Here is a 21,259-nt window from a genome sequence, read left to right as displayed (position 1 = left end):
TAAAGTGTAGTCTGTTTTTCTGTTCGATACTGCAGCAGTCATCCTTCAAGGAATCATTACTGTAATGCTGAAGAAGTCTCATGGTTTTTTTTTTCTTTTGTTAGCTGTGATAAGGGAATGAGACAAGGTTTGCATGGCAATGATCATCTCTTGTCAAGTGATGTGATTCGTCTGTGTGTGTGCTGACGTGTGTGTGTGTGTGTTATGTTGCAAGTCCATTTTTACATTCAGACACAATGCTCGTAGGAAGAAGTTAATTCCAATAGGTATCACCCACTCCATTACATCTACTCTGTGATCGTGTCTCACCTGTTTCTTTGCCTGCCATAGAACCGGTGATTTAGTGTTGAGCAGTGTTGCTTAGTTAAGACACAAGGTTTAACTCACCCAATAGTAAGAGAATCACTCACTGCAGCGAGAGTTATACTGTAGTACGAGGAGTCTGTTTGCTGCTACTGCTTCTTGGTTTTTAGATTATTTTCAATGGACTTTAAAAAGAGCGATAAGGCATCAGTAAGAGCTAGAGAATGAGTTGCAGGTTCTTACTGATATTATGCACTTTTTTTGTTTTGTAAAATTAGTCTCTTAATGTCAGGAATATACCTGTCATAAGGTCTCTCTGTTCAATGAGTTTTAGACCATTAAAGCTTGCTAAAGTAAAAAGCAATGTAAGGATAATTATAAAGCAATGGTAAGTGAGTAGGTAAGACTAAGGCCTCCGTTCTTAGGGAAGTTTTAAGAACACCATCCAATGAGATTGGTGGGATAGCTTTAGAGGGGAGGTACATCCCAAGTATTTGAATTCGGTGCACATCCCAGTGTTCCAGCCTGTCCAATTGTAGTGCTCCCAGCGGTTCCTCAGGAGCTTTTTGCAGAATGAGAGGTAGCTGTGATGAGTTGGTGGTGGTCATCCAAACCTGCTGTCAGTGGTCATGAACGAAAGACCGATGTGTTTTTATTTTCCTTCGGGGGAAACAAGTTTGGCTTGTTTCTAGGCCGTCATCTCAAGACCAGCACCCTCTCGTAACAACCTTTTTTTTTTTTTTTTAATAAGAGCTTCGGTTGCTACACGTTGCTGTGATGATAACGGAATGCAGCTGCTCTTTATTCGGGCCTAGAACGATGTACGCGTTTCTCTGGCCCGGTGGCGGTCGCTATCATGAGCCATGTCCTCATCGGTTGATACTGTGTAGGATGTTGGGGGGGGGGGGGGGGGTGGGTACGCTGGTCCCCTCTTTTGTTAATATCCCCAATTAGATTGGATATATGTTATAAGCCTGGGTGATCGTCTGTGTCCATCTGTATTTTGCAGCATCATAGGTCTGTATCACATCTGACTATTCAGTTGAGTGTGCGTGTGCATGTGTTTGTGAGTCCTTTTGTCTGTAACTTACTGTACGTGTGGTCATGTGTGAGTGTAGCTTAGGCTTTGCGCCGGCCCTCCCCCAAGGTGATGTCGTAGACATGTGACACGCATCTCGAGTTGCGTAGAGACCCAGAGTATCAACACTTGCCCCTCAGTTACCATATCACTTTGTGATTGACAGTTGGACCATAGGTCGCTCAGCTTTCTAACATTTAGGGGGTTCTTACTGAATATATTGAGATCTGTGTCTCATTATTTGCAGCAAAAAATATATAAAAAATCCAGCTAAAGATAACGTTGCCTTAAGCATCAGCGCAGAACTGTGAAAGTGTAACTTGAAATTAAGGCACAGAAGTATCTGTTTTAGTCCATGTAACATGGATTCTTTTTAAACACAAACACACTGATGCGCATGTGCTTGATACTACACTGTTTTTGATCTTTACACGCTTTTGTAAACTGCTCCACCCTAGATGGTGAAACCTAATTGTATGTTTTAAGGGGTGAACTGACATGCAAGTGTTGATATATGGGTATCTGCTCTCAGGTGGTGAGGGGGTAGGTGTGCACAGACTCTTGACAAATGCCACAATCTTTGCAATCTGCCCTAAAATGACCCTTGTGTTCTGCCAGACTGGGTGAAATGTCAAGCTAAAACACCTCTTAAAATTCTAGTGAAACTTTTATCTCAAAATACAGGCAAACTTTATTTCAGATGTAACAGTTATTTAGTTTCAAGATTTAAGTTTTTTTCTTTTTTTACATTTATATTTTATTTCAAAGTGTTTATTTTGTTAATTTAATTTGCCATTTTATTTATGTTCATTTTGCTTTGAGATTTTTTTTATATTTTAATTTTGTTTTTGTGTGCTGAAGTGCACAAATGTTTTAGACTTTAAAAGTTTTTTTTCAGTAATGTTCTTTTTATTTAAAGAATTTTTTTTGTTTTCGTTGTTTTATAGCGGACCATTTTGATTTTTATCAAATTAGTGTTAAGTGGTAGGACTGAGGGATAGACAGAGCTTGGTGCATACCTGGGGGAAGAAGGGAAGAATGTGAACTCATAATTTAGTTGCAATCTTTAATCAGTCTCGCGAATGAATTTGATGTAGTACCGGTATTTCTTCTCAACTGTGGTGCAGGTGGGATGTTAACTGATGTATCCCTTTCTCTTACTTTTGTGAATGGGGAAATAAAATGTTTTCTATCAAGCTGGGAAAAACTGAAGCTTTGTGTATTTATTTCTCCAGAATGAAAGTTACATCAATACAAACAACACATCAATACAAACAACCCAATATAATGGACTTTTGGGGTTTACTTGCTGTGATTCGTTGTTTAGTTGCCTTGTTTACGTCACTGGCGTCCTGGCTGTGGATGACGACACTTGGACGGCGCCGGAAGACGGAACCAATTGAATAAGACAACAGCTGGTGTGTGTTTGAAGAAGCTAGTAACTAAACTGTCTCAGGTTGAGAATGTTCCTGATTGTAAAATTGTTAAATAAAATGCCACTGTTTTCATAAATAATGTAAAAGATGGAGAGTATTTAGATGTGACAATCAGACCGTTATCCATTTGAGTGGTCGTAAGATCCACTAAGTCAGCTAGCTTGATTAGCTAGTGCAGTATGTGTTCAGTTGTGAAGACAAGTGCTCGCCAACTCTGAACAAAGGTTGGCTCACTACAGTACTAAACCGCTGATGGTAAAATATAACTCGTTAGCACCGTAATTGTTAAAGACTCATAACAAGATGGCTACTGACTGAACAACATGACTGAACGAGGAGATCGTTGAGCTTGTGACTGGAAGTTATTAAAGTGTTTTGTGGGTAAGTGTTAGCTTGACATACATTTGGTCAGCCATAATTGTTAGCTGGTACACTATACTTTTAGCCAGGATGCTTGTCAATTTTCCAACAATGTATTCTACTCTATTGTCGTAGAAAGGGTGAATGTCGGAGCCACATAACAACGTGGAAGAGCAGGTGGCAGAGCTAGACAGACATACTGACTGTCAGCCGCTTGGACCTTCAACCCAGGAGTCTAATGAAACCCCCAGACCCGAACAGTTATGGTGTGTCTATTAGTGTATTTCTTTTTGGATGTTGCTGTTTTGTCTTGATCTCATTTTCCAGATGTCTCACAACCTTGTACTTGTCCCACAGGCTCTCTCCAGCATCTTATCTCTCCTCTGCAGAACCAAGCCCTTCCCCTTCTGGGGAGGGAAGTGCCCTGCTGTCGCTGCCGTGGGAGATGGTGGCTCGCATTGCCTCCCATCTTCCAGCTCAGTGTGTCATCACAGTCCTACCACGGGTGAGTGCGTTCCATTGACAAGCACACGCACTGCATAGCTGACAATGTCTACTGCCTTTTTTACAAACATGCCCAGAGACCTTTTGATCCAGAAATGATTGTTAGGACCTTGAACTTGATCTTTATTACTTCTCTATAACCCCGTACAGGTGTGCCATGCTCTTGGTAATGTGTGCAAGGACAGCACAGCATGGCAACTCCGAGCGCGCAGACTCACAGGCCCCAGGGCCTGCTTCCCAGTGGGACCTAGGGACAACTTTGACTGGCCCACCGCTTGTGTTGAGATGGAGCAGCTGATTACCTGCTGGGCTGGTCAGGGGGAGTGGGCCACCAGAGAAGCTGAGAGGGACAGAGAGAGGCAGGGGGATGGAGTGGGTGGTGAACGAGGGGCTGAGGGGCCAGAAGTGGGTGATGTCCAAGGGGAAAAACCGAGCAAAGCCCAGGCGGGGGTAGAGGCACTGGCACAGGAAGCAGGGTTTGTCCCAGAGGAGGTGAGGCAGGTAGCACTAGAGGATGGAGAGAGAGAGAGGCATCAAGATGGTGGTCCACCTGCTGGAGGGAGGCAGAAGGAGGGAGAGCAGAGGCAGGAGGCTGACATGGTGGAAGAGAGGGAGGAGAGAGGAGTGATGGAGGCCATAGAGGTGGAGGAGAGGGTGGGGGTGGCAGAGAGGCAGGAGGGGGGAGCTGTGGATCGAGAGAGAGAGCCAGCCAGGTCCCCTAGTCCTCCCCCGGCCCTGGAACATATCTCCCTCCCGTCAGGGCACATTGCTGAGGTCAACTCTGTGCTGCTGGTGGGGGGGGAGGGGGCGGTGTGTGCCTCAGGATCACGGGACAGGAATGTAAACCTTTGGAACCTGCGGGAAGGGTCAAAGGGTGCGCTGCTGCGTACGCTGGGGGGGCAGGGCCTCTTCAGTACCCACCTGGGGTGGGTGTGGTGCCTGGCGTCCCGCGACAACCAGCTGGCGTCTGGCTCTTTCGACAGCACAGTGAGGCTGTGGGACCTGGGGTCTGGGGGCACAGAGCAGGGCCTCATCAGGACCAAGGCCGCTGTGCTCTGCCTCTCCTTCCAGTCGGACGTGCTGCTGGCCGGCACCTACGACAAGAAGGTCAGCATCTACGACACCCGAGGTGAGTGTCGCATGCCACCAGGGTCTTTTCAAGTGGGACCCTATTTGAGCCCATCGCCTCTCGCAGCAGAGCCGAATAACAGACAAATAATGCAGAGCGTTTCTGTTTGATATCTGTCATACTGTTTTCTATCCGGCAGTGGCGGAGCCCCTGGTGAAAAGTCTCCGTCTCCATGGTAACGCAGTGCTGTGCTTGGCCGCCAATGAAAACTACATCATTTCTGGCAGCAAAGATCACACTGTGGCCATATATGACCGTAGGGCAGGAAAACCACTCCAGAAGCTCCAGGTGCGCGCGCACGTTCATATAAGCAAGGCTGTTAGTGTGTGCACTTGTCTTTCTCGGTTGATTGTTCTCTCTCTGCTCACTTACTCTCTACCTCCTTTACTCCCTCGTCTCTCTTTTTGTGCCCTTTCGGTCCCTCCCTCCCTCCCTGCTCTCTCCCTGACTTTCCAATGCCCTCCTGCCTCCGCCCAGCTGAGCTCCTACTTGCTGTCCATGTGCTACAGCGGCGGCGAGGTGTGGGCTGGAGACAACAGGGGCATGCTCCACTCCTTCTCCGTGAGCTCTGGCGCCCTCAGGCCCGTGTCTCAGTTTGACGTGGGACACACCTCGCTGGTCACTGGCATCCACAGGTCCCCTGGGACCCTGTACACCTGCTCCTCAGACCGCACCATCAAGGTACAGCCAGCTCCCAGAGGATGGACTTGCTATTACGGTCACAGATGTTTTTTTGGTTTTGCTCGCATTAGTGAACAAAGCATAGTGCTGTTTTTCCTCTGTCCTTTTCCATTTGTTTGACCCATTATGTCTGCTTTTTCTTATGGCATCCATGAACTAACAACCTGTAACATATCATTTAGAGCCACCGTTTTTCCCTTCTGTGATTATGGTCTAATGCGATCCTTGACTGTGCCAGGTGCATCTACCATGCGCCCCTCCGAGGACACTATGCACTCTGCGCCACCAGGCTAGTGTCAATGGGGTACGTCTCTGTGTCTTTGCCGTTTCCCCGAGACCAATGCAGACGGCACGCCTATGAGCTGACAGGATGTTGACGTCCTTTTCTCCCTCTCTCCTCCAGTTGAGCGTGGAAGCCGGGGTGCTGGCTATCGCTTCAGGGGACATGTGTGTCGAGGTTTGGAAAGCTCGTAAATAAGGAAGAGGGGCGGACGGCCCAAGTTGGACAAGAGAGCCTGGGCCACACTCACCACAGTCCACACTGCTGTTATGAGATTGAAGTCATTCAAGACTGAAAAGGTTTTTGAAACTGACATTAGTTTATCAATTAATATATGGTGTTGTTGTGTCCTTCTGGGAAATGATGCTGTGAGCATGTTTAAAGGAAGGAGTTTGTGGCAAAATGTATCACTTTTGTGTGTCCTCATCCAAAACTCCTCATCCACCCTTTTCATCTAGCCTCTATAGGCTTCCAAAGTCATGAACTGGAGTCCAGCTTTAAGGAGATTTTATTGTCCTTGTGTATATATATTCTTTCCTCATTGGGAAATAGCATTGGGTGAATACATAAGTGACAGAGGGACTGATACTAAAAGCTTTAACAGTACATTGTTTCAAAGGACTGATTCCTTCCTGGCATTCCGACTGAAGCATTCCATATAGTAAGCCAAGAAGATAGTGATGATTTGTCTGTGGTCAGTAATATAAGACAATGTAAAAGACATACTGCTTTAGGCTGAGTCAAGTTGTGACATACCAATTGTCTTTGGTAGATCTGTATATGAATGTGGTGCCTGGTGACTAATTGTCACGGTTTCATAGTGTATTGTCGTTGAATCTTTCTCTGTAGTTTGGTCTTTGTAGATCTTGAGCATGTCTAACCATATAGAAGCAACTATATCTTATCAGACATGGTGAAGTGCCTCAATGTAGAAAGAGCAAATCCATTTATTTTGTCCAACTGACAAACTTCTCCCTAGCTATTATTGTGCAGGCTACTGTACTGTAGCTACTGTCACATTGTAGTATCTTAACAAGGACGAACATAAGTAAGGCAATTCCAACACTTTAATTCAGAAATTGTGTTATTTTATTGTGAATTGACTGGATTGAAATGGAAGTCATCCCAACCCTGACATTAACAATGTTAATTTAACAAAATACTTTGTTACTGTGTGCATAAACTTTGTAATTTCTCCGATTGAAATAAACAAACATTCATTTCTTTACAGGCTGCTGTGGCCAATCCTGACATATCAAGACACTATGCTACATATCTAGATAGAGATTGGAGAGCAGTCCGCAGCAGAATTGTAACCATTTAGATGACCAATTAAGTGTAAATCTGTAACCTAGGTATCAGTGTCTGGCTAGGGTCTACAACAACACACAGGTCTTCTTGTCCTTGAAGGGGTTGGAGGAGGCAGCGATGCCGGTGAGGAGAGGGTCACTTCGTTTGTGTTCTTGACAATACTGCACTAGCTCTGCAGCTGCCAGTGAAATCTGAGGGGGAGGATGTGGTATAGATGCGAGAACACACACGACTTAAAACGCGAACGTTCGATGGAAACTATGATATAGAATTTGGGTAAAAAGTTGGTATTGTATCCAGTTAAATGTTAAACTCACCATGACAGAACAACACACACAAACGCACTCACCTTAATTCGATCTATGCTAGCTTCCACTCGCAGTTGTTCTAGAGCCTTCCGTGCCTGTAACACGCTGTTGCTGCTGCACACCTTCCCTGACATTCTCTTCAGCAGAAGACACAAGCCCTGGTGGAGGTCAAATTATGTTTCTTTCCTCTCCCCAAATGTAGATAAAGGAAGATAAATCAGACCACTATGATGTGCATGGAATGGAATTTCCCAAAGAGAAAAGCACATGTCCCATATACCGTTGATTCCAAGTACCAAACAAAGTACTATATGTATCTCGAAAATAAATATGTATAGGAACCTAGTGCATGAAGCTTGATGTTCATTTCTGACTGAGTGTGGAGTCTGGCCTCCTTTTTAACCTCTCCTCTCTTCCTCTGCTCTGTGGACTCTGCAGAGGCCACTTCAAAGCTCATGTGAAGTGTGTCAGGAGTAAAGGTCACATGCACAGGTCTGGAAAATGTCACAGCTACATCACACGCATCCCGCACCATCAGACTGGATAAAAGGAAATTGTGGGAGAGATGGAATTAAGTAGGCTACACCTACATACATTTGATTCTGAGAAAATAAAATAACGTTAACCTTTATTACTAAGGGTGTGCATATCGAAAAGAAGAACTCTAGTGTGTGTGTGTGTGTGTGTGTGTGTGCCTGCATGTGTATTGGCGGCATAGGGTAAACATCTGAATACTAGTACCCACTACCGCATTATAACACTTGGCAACTGAGAAAACATGTCTGCTCGATTTGAACCTTTGCGCTTTCCGTAGCAGATATTACTTGTGCGCAGCGTACAAGTTCCATGCGTTTTAGCCTATGGTTTTAGCCGCAGTAGTAATTGGATACCTTTATTGAAATGACCATTTTTACCAGCATCCACTGATAAGACGACCACCCACTTATCTACAAAACGTGGTATGTTGCTTCGTTTGTCACTGTACATTACCGATATAATCTTTAGACTTCTGGCCTGTCACAAATGTAGCACTGACCGGGTACTGACAGTTTTTGTGTCCAATACAAATTTGCTCGGTCCACCAACCAAAAGTAGGCGGGACTGTTCTTTCTTTTAGCATTGCTGGCTTAGAAAACCTACGAAATACAATACTAGAAATCTAAATTAGTAATTTACACCTGCCCATGTTAAACCGGTGATTGAGCACATCTGTTATTTTACAATTCATATGGACGCGGGAGTAAATTGTGGGCTGTAAAGTTGTAAACTAGCTATTGTAGAACTGGTTTTGTACCTTGCTAGTAAGTTAGCTTGGTAGTTCTTGAGTTTAGACTTTGCTACAGATAAAAGCATTACTTTAAACATTGAATCTTGAGTCAAGTAGTCGCATAAGCACCAAAGCAAAATATGGCACCTGGGAGATCCAAGATTGTGGAACACTACATCATGCCTGAAGACACAGAAGGAAACTTCAAAGCTGTGTGCAGACACTGCAACCGATCAATAGCGTGCTCCAGGAAGGCTCTCTCCAATCTGCACGCGCATATAAAGGTAATCCATTTCCTACTGAAAATGTGTAATTGGGACTGATTTAACCTTATGAGTCATGAGTTAAGTGATAGACATTTGTATCTATCTTTGTTCCAGAGAGTACATCCTGCCCTCTTTGAGTCTATGCCCAGGGTGAAGAAATCCAGTCCAACCCATGCTCGCCCACTACAGAGCCCCACTCTGTTAGCTAATGCCATAGCAGAGAACATTGTACCCTTAAGTCTTTTGGAGAGTCCATCATTCAAGAGGTTCTGTCAAACCCTGGACCCAAACCTGACAGTGCCAACTCGTAAGACCCTATCTGGCTACATTAACAGTCCATGTTGAGATGGAGCACAGCCTGTATCTTCTGAGGTGGCATCTTCCATGTTTAGCGCTCTTCTGCCCCTCTGGGTGGTTATTCAAGCCAAGCTGCTGTCCGCTGATGGCATGAACTGGATCCGGTCTTTTGCTGTTTGAACCTGCTTCACAAAACAAACCTTATTTTTGTTTTGTAAGAGTAGCGTGAAATTTGAATGAAATCCACTTAAGTGAATTGGGGTTGTAAGACGTGCACCACGAACCTTCATTAAAACAGTAGCACATATCAACCTTTTCCCCTTGCATCCTTAATACATGCCTTCTCTTTTATTCTTGTTGTTTTATCAGAAGATAAAGCCATGGCAGACCATGCCCCCTCTGTGGCTATGGAGGCGGTGCTGAAGCCAAGCTCCGCCCTCCCAGAGGACATGCCCAAGATCCGGGGCTATGACTTTAACCAGGGGGTGGACCACCATGCCCTTCTGCAGTCCTACATTACCACAGGCTTCCAGGCCAGTAACATGGGCCAGGCCATCCAGGAGATCAACAAGATGGTGGGTAGAGGACCAGGCTGTTCGTATCTCAGATTGTATGTTGTTATATTGGGTTACCGAGGACATATTAATAATGTTGATGTTTCCAGTTGAAGAACTCTGCAGATGGATCACACAGTGCCATAGACTGCTGAGTTGTTTTGGATGTGGTTTTCATGGTTGCTGTCGACCTAAACGCTCCCCATGTTACGTGGTTCTCCCTGGCCTCTGCCCTCGTAACCTCAGATTGACAAGCGTCTGGAGGCAGTGAAGGAGGAAGAGGGAAGTGAAGTCTCGTCAGAGCCTGCTTCATCTTCCCAGTCAGGCTGCACCATCTTTCTGGGGTACACTTCCAACCTCATCAGCTCTGGAGTGAGGGAGTCTATACGCTACCTGGCCCAGCACAAAATGGTGAGACTACAACCCATTACAAAACAACCACCAGCTCTCCACAGAAGTCTCACCCACTGGATCAGAGGGATAAAGAGGATTTCACTTCTAACGCTCTACTTCTCCCCACCTGGCCTCTCTAGGTGGATGTGATAGTGACCACAGCTGGAGGTATAGAGGAGGACCTTATCAAGTGCATGGCCCCCACCTTCCTGGAGAGTTCAGCCTGTCAGGCAAGGAGCTGCGCCAGAGAGGAATTAACAGGTAACATCGCCATAGAAACAGGTAACATCGCCATAGAGAGGATCCAGACTTGGATCTCAGCTGAAAGAGCTCAGTGGAACAGTACAAGAGTGACTTTGACGGCTCAATAACGATAAAAGTGTATCCATTATGGCTGAGAGAGAGAGAGAGAGAGAGAGAGAGAGAGAGAGAGAGAGAGAGAGAGAGGAGAGAGAGAGAGAGAGAGAGAGAGAGAGAGAGAGAGAGAGAGAGAGAGAGAGAGAGAGAGAGAGAGAGGAGAGAGAGAGAGAGAGAGAGAGAGAGAGAGAGAGAGAGAGAGATGAGAGAGAGAGAGAGAGAGAGAGAGAGAGAGAGAGAGAGAGAGAGAGAGAGAGAGAGAGAGAGAGAGAGAGAGAGAGAGAGAGAGAGAGAGAGAGAGAGAGAGAGAGAGAGAGAGAGAGAGAGAGAGAGAGAGAGAGGAGAGAGAGAGAGAGAGGTGGGTACTTTATTAATCCCCTCGGGAAAATTTTGTTAAATCCGCTGGGCACTCTTTTGTTTCCTTGTTTTACTTTGTCTTTGCTCTTTCACTCACTCACTCACTCATATATTTATATAGAATAGGGAACCTTCTGGTACCCAATGATAACTACTGTAAGTTTGAGGACTGGCTGATGCCCATCCTGGACCAGATGGTGCAGGAGCAGACAACAGAGGTAGGGCTTTGTCACGAGACCATGATGCCAGCATGTATTCTGACCTGGCAAATGGCCAGTTTGACCTCTGACCTCCTACCATCTTCAGGGTACACGCTGGACGCCCTCGAAGATGATCCACAGGCTGGGGAAGGAGATCAACAACCCAGATTCTGTCTACTACTGGCCTACAAGGTGAGATTTGAACCCGTTTTTCTTTGACATTGCAGAGCACTAAAGATGGTCGGAGACACTAATTCAACTTGAAGGAGTATTGCACTTTAAAGAATAAAAAAATAAATGATAATAATTCAAGGCATTTCTGCTATATTGTGATATAGTGTAGAATGACAGGAAATGTAAGAGAGACGCTTACCTGCAGCTGTGGAATACTGTACGCCTATTGTTGATCTATATTGACGTCTTTGTGTTTCAGAATGACATCCCGGTGTTCAGCCCTGCTCTGACTGACGGCTCTCTAGGAGACATGATCTACTTCCACTCCTACAAGAACCCTGGCCTGGTGCTGGATATAGTGGAAGGTCAGAGACAGGGAGGGCTCTGTGTCCCATCACCATTTAACAAGACGTTGGTACATGGTCGCTAGTAATGACACTCACGATCAGTATGTTTCAGATATTCGCAGGTTAAACGGCAGAGCTGTGTTTGCCAAGAGCACAGGGATGATCATTCTTGGAGGAGGGTTGATCAAGCACCATATTGCCAACGCTAACCTCATGGTGACTACATTCAGTTTTGTTTACTCATTTGTTATTTTATTGCCATTTTGTTTTCCAGTGGTTGATCAGTTTACTTATGGTTTCAAGTGTTTTTGAAAGTTTAAATTTGATATGAATACCATATTCTTTTATTTCTTTCTTTTTAGTACTATGTGTGATTTCAATTTTGAATTCTTAAAGACGGAATCGAAATACAACTTTGTTTTCATTCTATATGATTGTGTTCTGGTCCTCTCTCTTTATCTCTCTTTTCCTTTCTCTCGTTCTACCCCTCCGCCTCTCCTCCTCAGAGGAACGGAGCGGACTACGCTGTGTTTGTGAACACGGGCCAGGAGTTTGACGGTTCTGACTCAGGGGCCCGGCCTGACGAGGCAGTGTCCTGGGGGAAGATTCGAATGGAGGCTAAGCCCGTCAAGGTACCTCCACGGCACTACGACACCCTCCACCAGACCCATCACCAGATGAACAAGATCCTACACTGCAAAAACTCTCCATCTAGCTGAGCGGGATCATCTTGTTTTTAGATCTTAAATCTTATTTGACTGGTTTCTACTGTTCTTGTTGGACTTGTGTTTCTAGTTCTAATAGTGACTTAATTTACGTAAACTACACATTATTTTGTAAAACAATTTTCTTACTGCACTTGTAGCCAAATTAACTTGGTATAAGCAAGTTCATAACTAATATTGAACTTACATACACTTACATAACATTTTATATATTTTTTGATTCGATTATTTTCACAGACTTTTACCAGTTTACTCAATCTAAAGTTTTGTTGCGCTCTGTACAAATCTTATTTAATGGAGTCTCATGCCACCAGTGTTGTTGTCCTAAGCAGACTGGGCTGGTAAACTAGTTGTTGTTGTTGTTCCTGGTCCCACCAGGTGTACGCTGATGCCTCCATAGTCTTCCCCCTGCTGGTAGCGGAGACGTTTGCCCTCAACGCAGACCGCCTGATGGCCGACAGGAAAGACTGATGGAACCTCCCCTACTTGACACGCGCAGCATGTCTGGAGTTCTCTGAGTTGTTTTCTTCTCCTTCTCTCCAGTTTTAGTTCTATTTATTTCAATATATTTTTTTCATAGCAACACGTAAAGCAAGAAGTATGTTGGACCAGAATCCAGCCCTGCACTTCAAGCAGGGCTCCAGTACCTGGCAAAAAGTGGAAGAAAGACATAAAGTGACACTGAAGTCAAGTTTACTGTGACACAGCGCAGTAAGTGTGCACACGCACACGCGCGCACACACACACACACACACACACACACACACACACACACACACACACACACACACACACACACACACACACACACTGTCTATGCCCTGGGTGTATAAGGTGTGTTTAGGATGAGCCGAGGGTTTAGCATGGTGTACATTACCAAAGATGTGCGGTGTAATATAAACAGTTTTGCATGAGACAGATCAAGCAAGTTAATTATTAGGCTGTTATCTCACTTGGATAAAGGTCATAATTTTTGTTTTTCTGTCTCAGTTAAAAGTTGTATGTATTTAACTTAAGAGAGAAACTCCTTGGTGGTGCATGGATCCCATCTATGCTTACACAGGGGTGGAATGTGATGATCTTATAACTCCGGTTTTTACATGATCTTTCCTCACCTGCTCTTGACCTAAATATGACTTAAATAACATGGCTGTACATGTAAATAAATACATATACTGTGATGGTGTGTGTGTTTAAGTGGATATTGACCAAACGCTGTAATGCCTGATAGATCCATAAGGGGACTCCAGCACCTCATGTAGTGTCGTTAGTCATGAGCCATTGTGAACCATCAAGTAGATTATGATGAGTGCTGTGGGCTCATCTCTGGTATCCAGAAATAGGACTGCTGCACCAAGTGCCTGCGTATCCAACAGCAGTTCTTAGATTGGGTCAGTTTCATACAATAACTTCACACCTATGGACTACCTTTTATACAGCCAAGGTGTGGCAGAAGGTCTGGCACTGGCCCTTTTTGTAGTCTAGGTGAGAGCGCTTTGAGTTCCAGTGAGTTTGTGATGCTGTGGGCTCTGAGGAATGCAAGGTCTTGTCAGGTGACAACTCCACCAATCACTGGGCTGCTGTTGAGGGTGAGGCTCCTCCCCCTCCGTTCCCCTGGAGAACTCAAGAGGGAATTTAAAATTGCATGCGTGGTTTATTCTGTGACGATGTTTGTCAGCACGAGCATGCGTGCAGAACACATGGTCTGAGCTGCAGTATTTTCAATAAGAATCAAGTTCCTTTCATAATAATACTTTTTTATTCACCTTGCAAAGTATCTAGGAAAATCAAAGTTTTTGTGACAAGGTTTTAGTGACAGACCTTCATAGAAAGTCAACTTTTCTCGTGATGAAGTGTTGTTCTTTGTTAAAACAGAGTTCTTCTATGGGAACTAAACCCTCTGACATGTAATATCTGTCCCCTGACAATGTCATCCTCCCCTCCCAATAATATTTGCAACCTTCACATTGGTAATTTGGGAGCATCCAAATTGTCCCAAGTAGCCCCCAGCGGTAGGGGAAATGTGTATTTGTCAGTTTCATATTTAGCAAGCACTGTGTGACCTTTACTTCCTGGATGGAGAGGCGGGTAAAAAAGAGAATATATAAGTGGGATAAGGTCAACTTTCCCGAAACCTCAGCCCAATGTGTCCTTTCCTGTCAGGGCGTTTCTCTTTCTGCTTAAACTGCTTTTCCATTCAATGTTTCGTTCATTTCCTATTGGCTGTTTGCTTCTGTGGTGCTGTGTGTGCATGTGTGTGCATACTGTAGAGTGTGTGTGTGTACTGTAGAGTGTGTGTTTACCTAAGGCTTGAAGCTGGATTGACTGTACAAAGGCCACCCTGTATGGACTTTCCACCTTTTCACCTATGGATGCTTATGTTTGTTTAACTTTTTTTTTTTTTATCAATGGTGACAGGGAGAGGGAGTGACTGAAAGAAAGAAGATAGTGGGTAGTGACTATGTATGTGTCTACGTTTGACATATTTCTTTGCATTTTTCATTTGGAATTTTTACGTGTGTGGGTGTATATCTCCGTGCTCATGTATGTGTGTATGATTGTTAATTCGGAAGTACTCGCAGTGTGTGTGACAATCTGCTTTGTGCTGCCCAGAACTGTGTGTGTGTGTGTGAACATAGATGAGTTGTAGTCACGCTATGATAATGTTGTGTGGCTTCTGTGGACAGAGTCCACAGTGTTAGCCCCCTCTCCTCTGGAACAATCAGCAGTCTGTGTGATGTGGCTGGGCACTGCAGTCATAGTGCCAATTATGTCTGTGCTGCAGCCAGAGTGGCAGCTTTCTACTGTGAGAAAGGGAGGCAGGGAGGGAGGCACGAGGAAAAAGGGAAGGCACGAGGAAGAAGGGGAGGCAGGAGAGAGGAGGGGAGGCAGGAAGGCAGGCAAGAAGAAAGAGACCAGAGAACATGATGTACATGAAACGTGATGAGCAGCTCCACAGCTGTAGGGTGGAGTATAAGCGTTGGGAAGTCTGTTGTGTGCCTGTGTGTGTATGCATCTATCTGTGTGTATGTATCTGTGTGTGTGTGTGTGTATGAAACTCCCTATCAAAGAGCAACGTCCTGGCTTCTTATCTTTCTCTCCACTGTTTACCTGTTATGTTGCCATGGGAACTCCCGCCCAAGCACCCTGCCAGGCTAACCTGCAGGTGAGTTGGGGCGTGTAAGGGAAATATGGCACATGCAGACTAAAGAGTAGATACAGGGGGGGGGGGTGTATTAGTGTGTGTGTGTGTGTGTGTGGGGGGGGGGGGGTTATAAAAAGTGAAAGAGAGAAGGACTGAGAATGTGTGTAGCACATGAAAGGAACTAAGAGAAAGACAAGAGAACGAGAAAGAGAACAGATGAGAGGGGAGAAGGGGGTTCACCTTAGCTGCCTTCTCAGAAACAGGAAGTGCAGCCCTGATGCACGTATCCCTCGCTGACGCACCCAACTGCCACTGCTGACGGACAAGGCGTTGCTCCCTGTGTTGCCTCGGTGACAACACAGGGAGCACAAACATTCAGACCGGCAGTAACCACTTTATCAGCATCCTTATCATTACTGCCATTATCGCCCTGGTAACGATGGTGGACTGCATCCTCAGCTGCCGTAGGGAGGGGAGGGGAGGGGGAAGAGAGATGGCGGAGAGACGAGGAGGATGACCCCTTGTTCCTCCAGTTGAACACCTGGAGCACCTTGTGTGATCAGCTGCCATGTTAGCCCACTGTGTCGTGTATGGTGCATATCTCATGTGTTCAGAAACACTTCAATCTCCTCGGCAACCATGGAGGCAGACATCCTTCTGATAAAATGTCACATTGTCTGACCACAACCTGATCTGGAACTGTAGGGGGGTTTGTGTGATATGATTGTCACAACCACATCCCCTTGAGCTGATTTCCCTGTCTGTCTGGTTTGTTCTTTGTTTTGTGTTACGTTCCTGAACGTACCCCGTTCCGGTTGCCGGGCAACAAATCTGCTCTCACCTGTTCCTCTTCAGCAATAAACACACCTGGCCCTGATCATCATCACTACACTACTTAAGCTGTGGCCTGACATCCAGTGCCTGCCAGGATCGTTAGCCGTACTCGTATGTAGTGCTTGCGTGTCAGCCTTAACCTGTCTGTCAGTTTGTACGCTTAGCTCATTTTTTGCTTGTTTCTGATCGGATTCCTTTCCCTCTGTTTTTTCAGTACCTTCACCCTGGAATTCCTTTCACTCCCGCCTGGCCACCAGTACCACCGACCTGCACGTTCGTCACCATCATCAGCCTCCCATCACCCGTACTCACCTGTCACCAATAAACACCACCTTTTTTCACCACCTACCTTGTCCTGGTCTGCGTTTGGGTTCAGTTATTGGGGATTGTGACAATGATACTAGTTTGTGGATCTGAATTATGGTTCTGACTGTCATGCAGTCACACAGCAAACTGAAACATGTTGGACTTTATTTGGTGCTAATCTTGACACCCATACTGTCACATTAGTGTTTCTGCACTGCACTCTACATCTGAGTGTGGTAACTTGTTTTTAGATTTTAAATCTAGTTAGACTTGTTTGTAGTATAAATTGATTATCTAGTGACATAATATTAGTACACATTATTTTAAGAAATCTCATCAGGGAACATTTTCTTGCTTCCAAATTTACTTGTTTTAAGTATAAGCAAACTCTTAACAAATATTTTTGGTGAGTCATTTCTGCCATGTGCAACATTTGGATAATTGTATATTAGTTGATCCTCTTATCAGTAAAAACCCATATCTTAAAACCCGATTCATAGTATCTCACAAAATCTCTCATTATCATTAAGTAATTACACTGTAAAAACAAATTAACATCTGTCTCTACAATGTTGACTCTCGGGGTGGGAATACAGGTGTACAGTGGATGACGTTATTGTCAGCTATGACGTTTGAACCCGAGTTGCACAAGTGTCTTCGTTAGATTCTTCTGCTATGTGGCCTCTAGAATTTATGATTTTATCCTGTTGTTCCCCAATAGACGTCAACAGTGTTGTGAAAGGTGACCGATTTCACCACAGAGACAATTCCATCGTAAAACAAGATAGAGCACAAAAGAGAAGATGGGGTGAGAACGAACACGAGTGAGAAGGATGCACGCGCAGTTTTCAGACAGAGAGGACTTCATAAATCAACTCTTTCTACAAGTTATGCCTGGCGTCAGCCAGTCTACCGGTGATGACAAACATTACAGACACCACTCAGACACTCACAATAGAAGTATCTTCAGTTTATTTCATTCTGGCAGCCAATCACAAGTCACATTAATACACAAATGAGCATGAGTAAATTCACAGCATTGGAATTCACTGTCAAGGATGACTTTCCTGCGCAGTATACAGTCACAGCACACAGTCCAGTTTTGGTAACAACAACACCTTCAGGTCCGTTCAGTGCTGTTGAAGGTTTGGGTGAGACCATAACAATGATAGGAAGGAGCGAATGACTCACCTCGTCGAGGTCAGCCGACATGAGCGATTTCTCTTTGAGATTAACAAAGTACCTACCCACCTTACCTACTTTCAGGTCAGAGACGATAGAGGAGGATGTGTTGCTGTGTGTGTATGTGCACGGCAGATAAGCAGGACTCTTACCCTGCTGCCAGAGGGAATGCATGGCCTGGAGGTTGGCTGCTGGTCCAAACTTTCGTTACCACATGGTACTCCCATACAAGCTTCTCATCGCTGGGACTTTGAAATGTCTCTCACCCCGTCTCTCCCTCTGGGTCTGGAGGTTAGACCAGGCCCCTGTTCCTGCTGAACTGAGCCAGCGAATGTCACACACTGATTATCAGCACAGCAGGCACGGGAGACCAGCCCCGTGGGGGGATGGAGAGACGCACACACATATGATATACATTTAGGCCTACACCACATATATGCAAGCACACATTGAACACATTAATGCATTTAGCCCACCCTCAGACCTGCACACATTCAAAGAAACATCAGAGGATAACACTTTAAGTGCAAAAGTTGCACACCATTTGACTGATTATTACAAAAACATTCCCGTATTACCATGCTATTGAGATCGGTACAAAGAGATCAGAGGGTTGATTAACAGTAGCTGGACAAAGAACACGTTGTGTTTTGTAGCCTCCAGACTTCCACCAGCAGTCTTCTGCAGAGCAGATGTTAGAATATATTGAGTGGATGTGAAGGCAGGGTAACTCACCCTATGGGAACACAACACACTACTAAGACTCACATGTGCCCACTGAGGAAATTAGGAAGACGACATAACCAATGTAAGAAAGTGTAGTAGCACGCTGACAAAAAAACCCAATGCCCAGACGAAACACATACATGCATGGACTCAAGACTGACACAGACACACTGTAGCGCAGACAGACCCTAACCCTAATCATGTAAAGAATAGAGACTGTGATGGATGGGCATACATTATCTCAGATATGAATACAGCTCCAGCTTCAAAACTTCATGTACAGGGTTAAACTGACATTAACCACCTGTGTACACAGACCTTCAAAGACAGCCGGTACATGGGATATATAATGCACTAAACAAACGCCATAACGCAACAGCCACATCAGTCAGAACAACAGAAGATACATAAGACTGGAAATGGTGTCTCCCATAAAACTAAGACCACAAAGTAGCACTTCAGGCAGGGGTCCTCTGATACTTTCTCCCCAGTCAGGGCTCTTGAACGCTGGGCTGATCATCCACTACTGCAGGCTGAGGCTCCGTGGTGGCAGAACTTAACCACTGTGAACATGGAGGGAACTTACAGTGTTCACATGTGGGCTAAGTCCTGCTGCCACGTAACCAGGGGTCCTGTGTCCTGAGTGAGTGTGTGTGTACTATGTGGAGAAAAAGAAAACATTAAAGAGCAAGGGAAGTTGAGAGAGAATGCAAGTGTGACTGCATGTGGACACGCTTGGCTCATAGTACAGCATGTCTGTGTTCTGGTGCACTGACTAGCCCAGCTCATCCCAGCCCCAGGTTGCTCATTTCATGCCAGCCATTGGAAATCCCTGGCAATGTGATTCAGTCATAGGTGCAAAAATCACTCTACCAGGAATTCCCCTGGCTGGCAGACGATATATTAGCCAGTGTGTGTGGGGAGGACAGAGGTGGGGTTCATCAGTTGGTTTGCTTCTCTTCTACTTCCTCATTTGGCCTCCCTCACTACTTCCAGTTTTATGGATAAGCCTAGCCGAGACAAGCGCGCGCACGTTTCAGTGTGAGAGACTGTGAGTTTGCTGGGCCCTTGTCATGTGCAGGTCATTGTCGATGCCCCTTTTCAGCAACTTGTGTGCTTCTCTGAGGCTAGCTTCCTGTGGCCTCTTATAAAAATAGCTTTTCAATGACAGCATGGAGAATCAGGGCTGAAGGAAGTCCCGCCAAGTGACACTCCCATGCGGACGCGAGTTGTGCTCTGCTCCTTTCTGTGCCCCCGTCTGGGGAAAAGGTCGGAGAGCATGGGTCCTCAGTCAGAGTCAACCTTAACAAAACCTTCCCTCTGTTCACAAATGACAGCGTCAGAATACCCCACAACAAAATGGTTTGGGATTCAAGCTTGAGATAGCAGACTCATTGATGGCAAGGCTCAAAACTAAATGAGACTAGCAAAAAAAGAACATTCACTACTAGCTACGCAATGTACACATTTAGTTTATTTGCCCGTTTCCTTTCTATGACGTGGATGTCATATGGTCTCAATGTTTGTGGTACTTAATGTTTCTTATTTTAGACAACGGATGTATTCCTGGACCCTGTGCACTAGATGAGTCATCTCACTTTTGGGGAATTCCAGGTTCTAAATAAGTTTATTCGGGAGTAAACCTATGAGCCATCGCTATGGCAAATCCCTAACATGCTGCATCACCACCAAATGGCGTAGAACGCCAGCAGTGTGTTAGCTTTCTTCTGGATTTAAAAAGGTAAGAAACAATGAGGTGAACAGTGAAGTGCAGCCCACACAAACCAACATTTAGAAGAGACACAAACGTTAGCATGCAGTGGCGCCGCACCACAAGCAAATGCTAACGTGAACAAAATGTCTGTCCCTGTGTGCCAGGCCCCATGTTCTGACAGTCTTGTACTGCAGTCTTTAGCTCAATTAACCAATCACAACACGTTAGTGACACAGCTAGAAGAGACCTGATTCTAGAGCTGAGAAGAAAATAGAATGAAAGAAAAGTTCCACTACTTTTTCTTTTCTCTGTGTGTGTGTGCTAGTTTTACTCTCTCTTCTCTCTCCTCTATAATTTGAAGTTCCAGAGGCATCTTTGTGGTATGAGTATTGACTGACTTTCAATTAAGAGTTCAATTGAAGTACCTGAGTGACCATCGAACATCTCTTCACAAAGTGAGCTACAGTTGGCTCAGACAGTTCACAGACACAGAGACCATAAACATAAAATGAAACTACTTTAACTCTCCTGTAAATCCTTCCCATGATACAAATGGCCTCCGGCTTTTCCTACATACTCACACCATGTGTGGCCCTTGGCTCAAACTATCCTTACCTTGAAACCAAAGGTCATATGAGGTCTCCAACACCCATCAAATAGACCTCCCTGCTCTCCTCTCCTCCATCGAGTCAAAGCCGCTATTTCTGTCGTTCCCACATCTCGGAAGGCCGCCGCTCGGACTCATGTCCTCTTATTTTCTCTGTATCGTTTCATCTTTTCCATTGGCCCTCCGCTCTTTTCCTCCTTCCTCGATCGAACCCGCAGCCTGTAATACACATGAGCTCATTCCTTCCCTCGCCTGTCCAATGACAGCACTCACAGTGACGCACGCCGCCTCACCTCAAACTCTCATTTAAGGATCTCGAACTAATGTCTCTCACTTCTGCATTGACCCTCTCTCTCCCATTCTTACTTCAGTGCGCTAGACTTCTAGCCTCCAGTCCATGCTGGAAGCACGCCACCCA

The 21,259-nt window shown here is 45.2% G+C and overlaps 3 protein-coding genes across 5 annotated transcripts; 2 read left to right on the top strand and 1 right to left on the bottom strand.

The window, feature by feature from the left end:
• The first annotated feature begins 2,759 nt into the window (after window positions 1-2,759).
• Window positions 2,760-6,997, top strand: fbxw9 (F-box and WD repeat domain containing 9). Of its 2 annotated transcripts, none has more exons than XM_062451466.1 (8): window positions 2,760-3,198; window positions 3,313-3,443; window positions 3,535-3,682; window positions 3,832-4,810; window positions 4,950-5,098; window positions 5,288-5,491; window positions 5,730-5,795; window positions 5,895-6,997. In XM_062451466.1, exons 2-8 carry the CDS (start codon window positions 3,322-3,324, stop codon window positions 5,967-5,969), a joined length of 1,743 nt encoding a protein of 580 aa, XP_062307450.1. In that variant the 5' UTR covers window positions 2,760-3,198; window positions 3,313-3,321; the 3' UTR covers window positions 5,970-6,997. The 2 variants fall into 2 exon arrangements, with proteins under 2 accessions (XP_062307450.1, XP_062307442.1); XM_062451458.1 differs by having other exon boundaries at window positions 2,760-3,204; window positions 3,317-3,443.
• Window positions 6,998-7,086: 89 nt separating this feature from the next.
• On the bottom strand, window positions 7,087-7,807 carry LOC134011928 (guanine nucleotide-binding protein G(I)/G(S)/G(O) subunit gamma-12-like). 2 transcript variants are annotated; one of them, XM_062451486.1, is made up of 3 exons: window positions 7,733-7,807; window positions 7,432-7,548; window positions 7,087-7,273 (listed from the first exon to the last, which is right to left on the bottom strand). In XM_062451486.1, the coding sequence occupies exons 2-3, from the start codon at window positions 7,522-7,524 to the stop codon at window positions 7,148-7,150; spliced, it is 219 nt and encodes a 72-aa protein (XP_062307470.1). In that variant the 5' UTR covers window positions 7,525-7,548; window positions 7,733-7,807; the 3' UTR covers window positions 7,087-7,147. The 2 variants fall into 2 exon arrangements, with proteins under 2 accessions (XP_062307470.1, XP_062307462.1); XM_062451478.1 differs by having other exon boundaries at window positions 7,432-7,786.
• A 573-nt stretch (window positions 7,808-8,380) lies between these two features.
• Window positions 8,381-13,508, top strand: dhps (deoxyhypusine synthase). The gene is given in 12 exon segments (XM_062451411.1): window positions 8,381-8,941; window positions 9,038-9,230; window positions 9,590-9,795; window positions 10,021-10,185; window positions 10,308-10,374; window positions 10,377-10,428; window positions 11,003-11,099; window positions 11,188-11,265; window positions 11,506-11,620; window positions 11,715-11,818; window positions 12,109-12,234; window positions 12,706-13,508. Coding segments are annotated over 12 exon segments (1,440 nt in total). The 5' UTR covers window positions 8,381-8,797; the 3' UTR covers window positions 12,799-13,508.
• Window positions 13,509-21,259: the final 7,751 nt, after the last annotated feature.

This window comes from Osmerus eperlanus, chromosome 2 (genome assembly GCF_963692335.1).
Source record: "Osmerus eperlanus chromosome 2, fOsmEpe2.1, whole genome shotgun sequence".
NCBI lineage: Eukaryota > Metazoa > Chordata > Actinopteri > Osmeriformes > Osmeridae > Osmerus > Osmerus eperlanus.
Note: the sequence above shows the minus strand (reverse complement) of the source record. Positions and strands in the feature narration are given on the sequence as shown.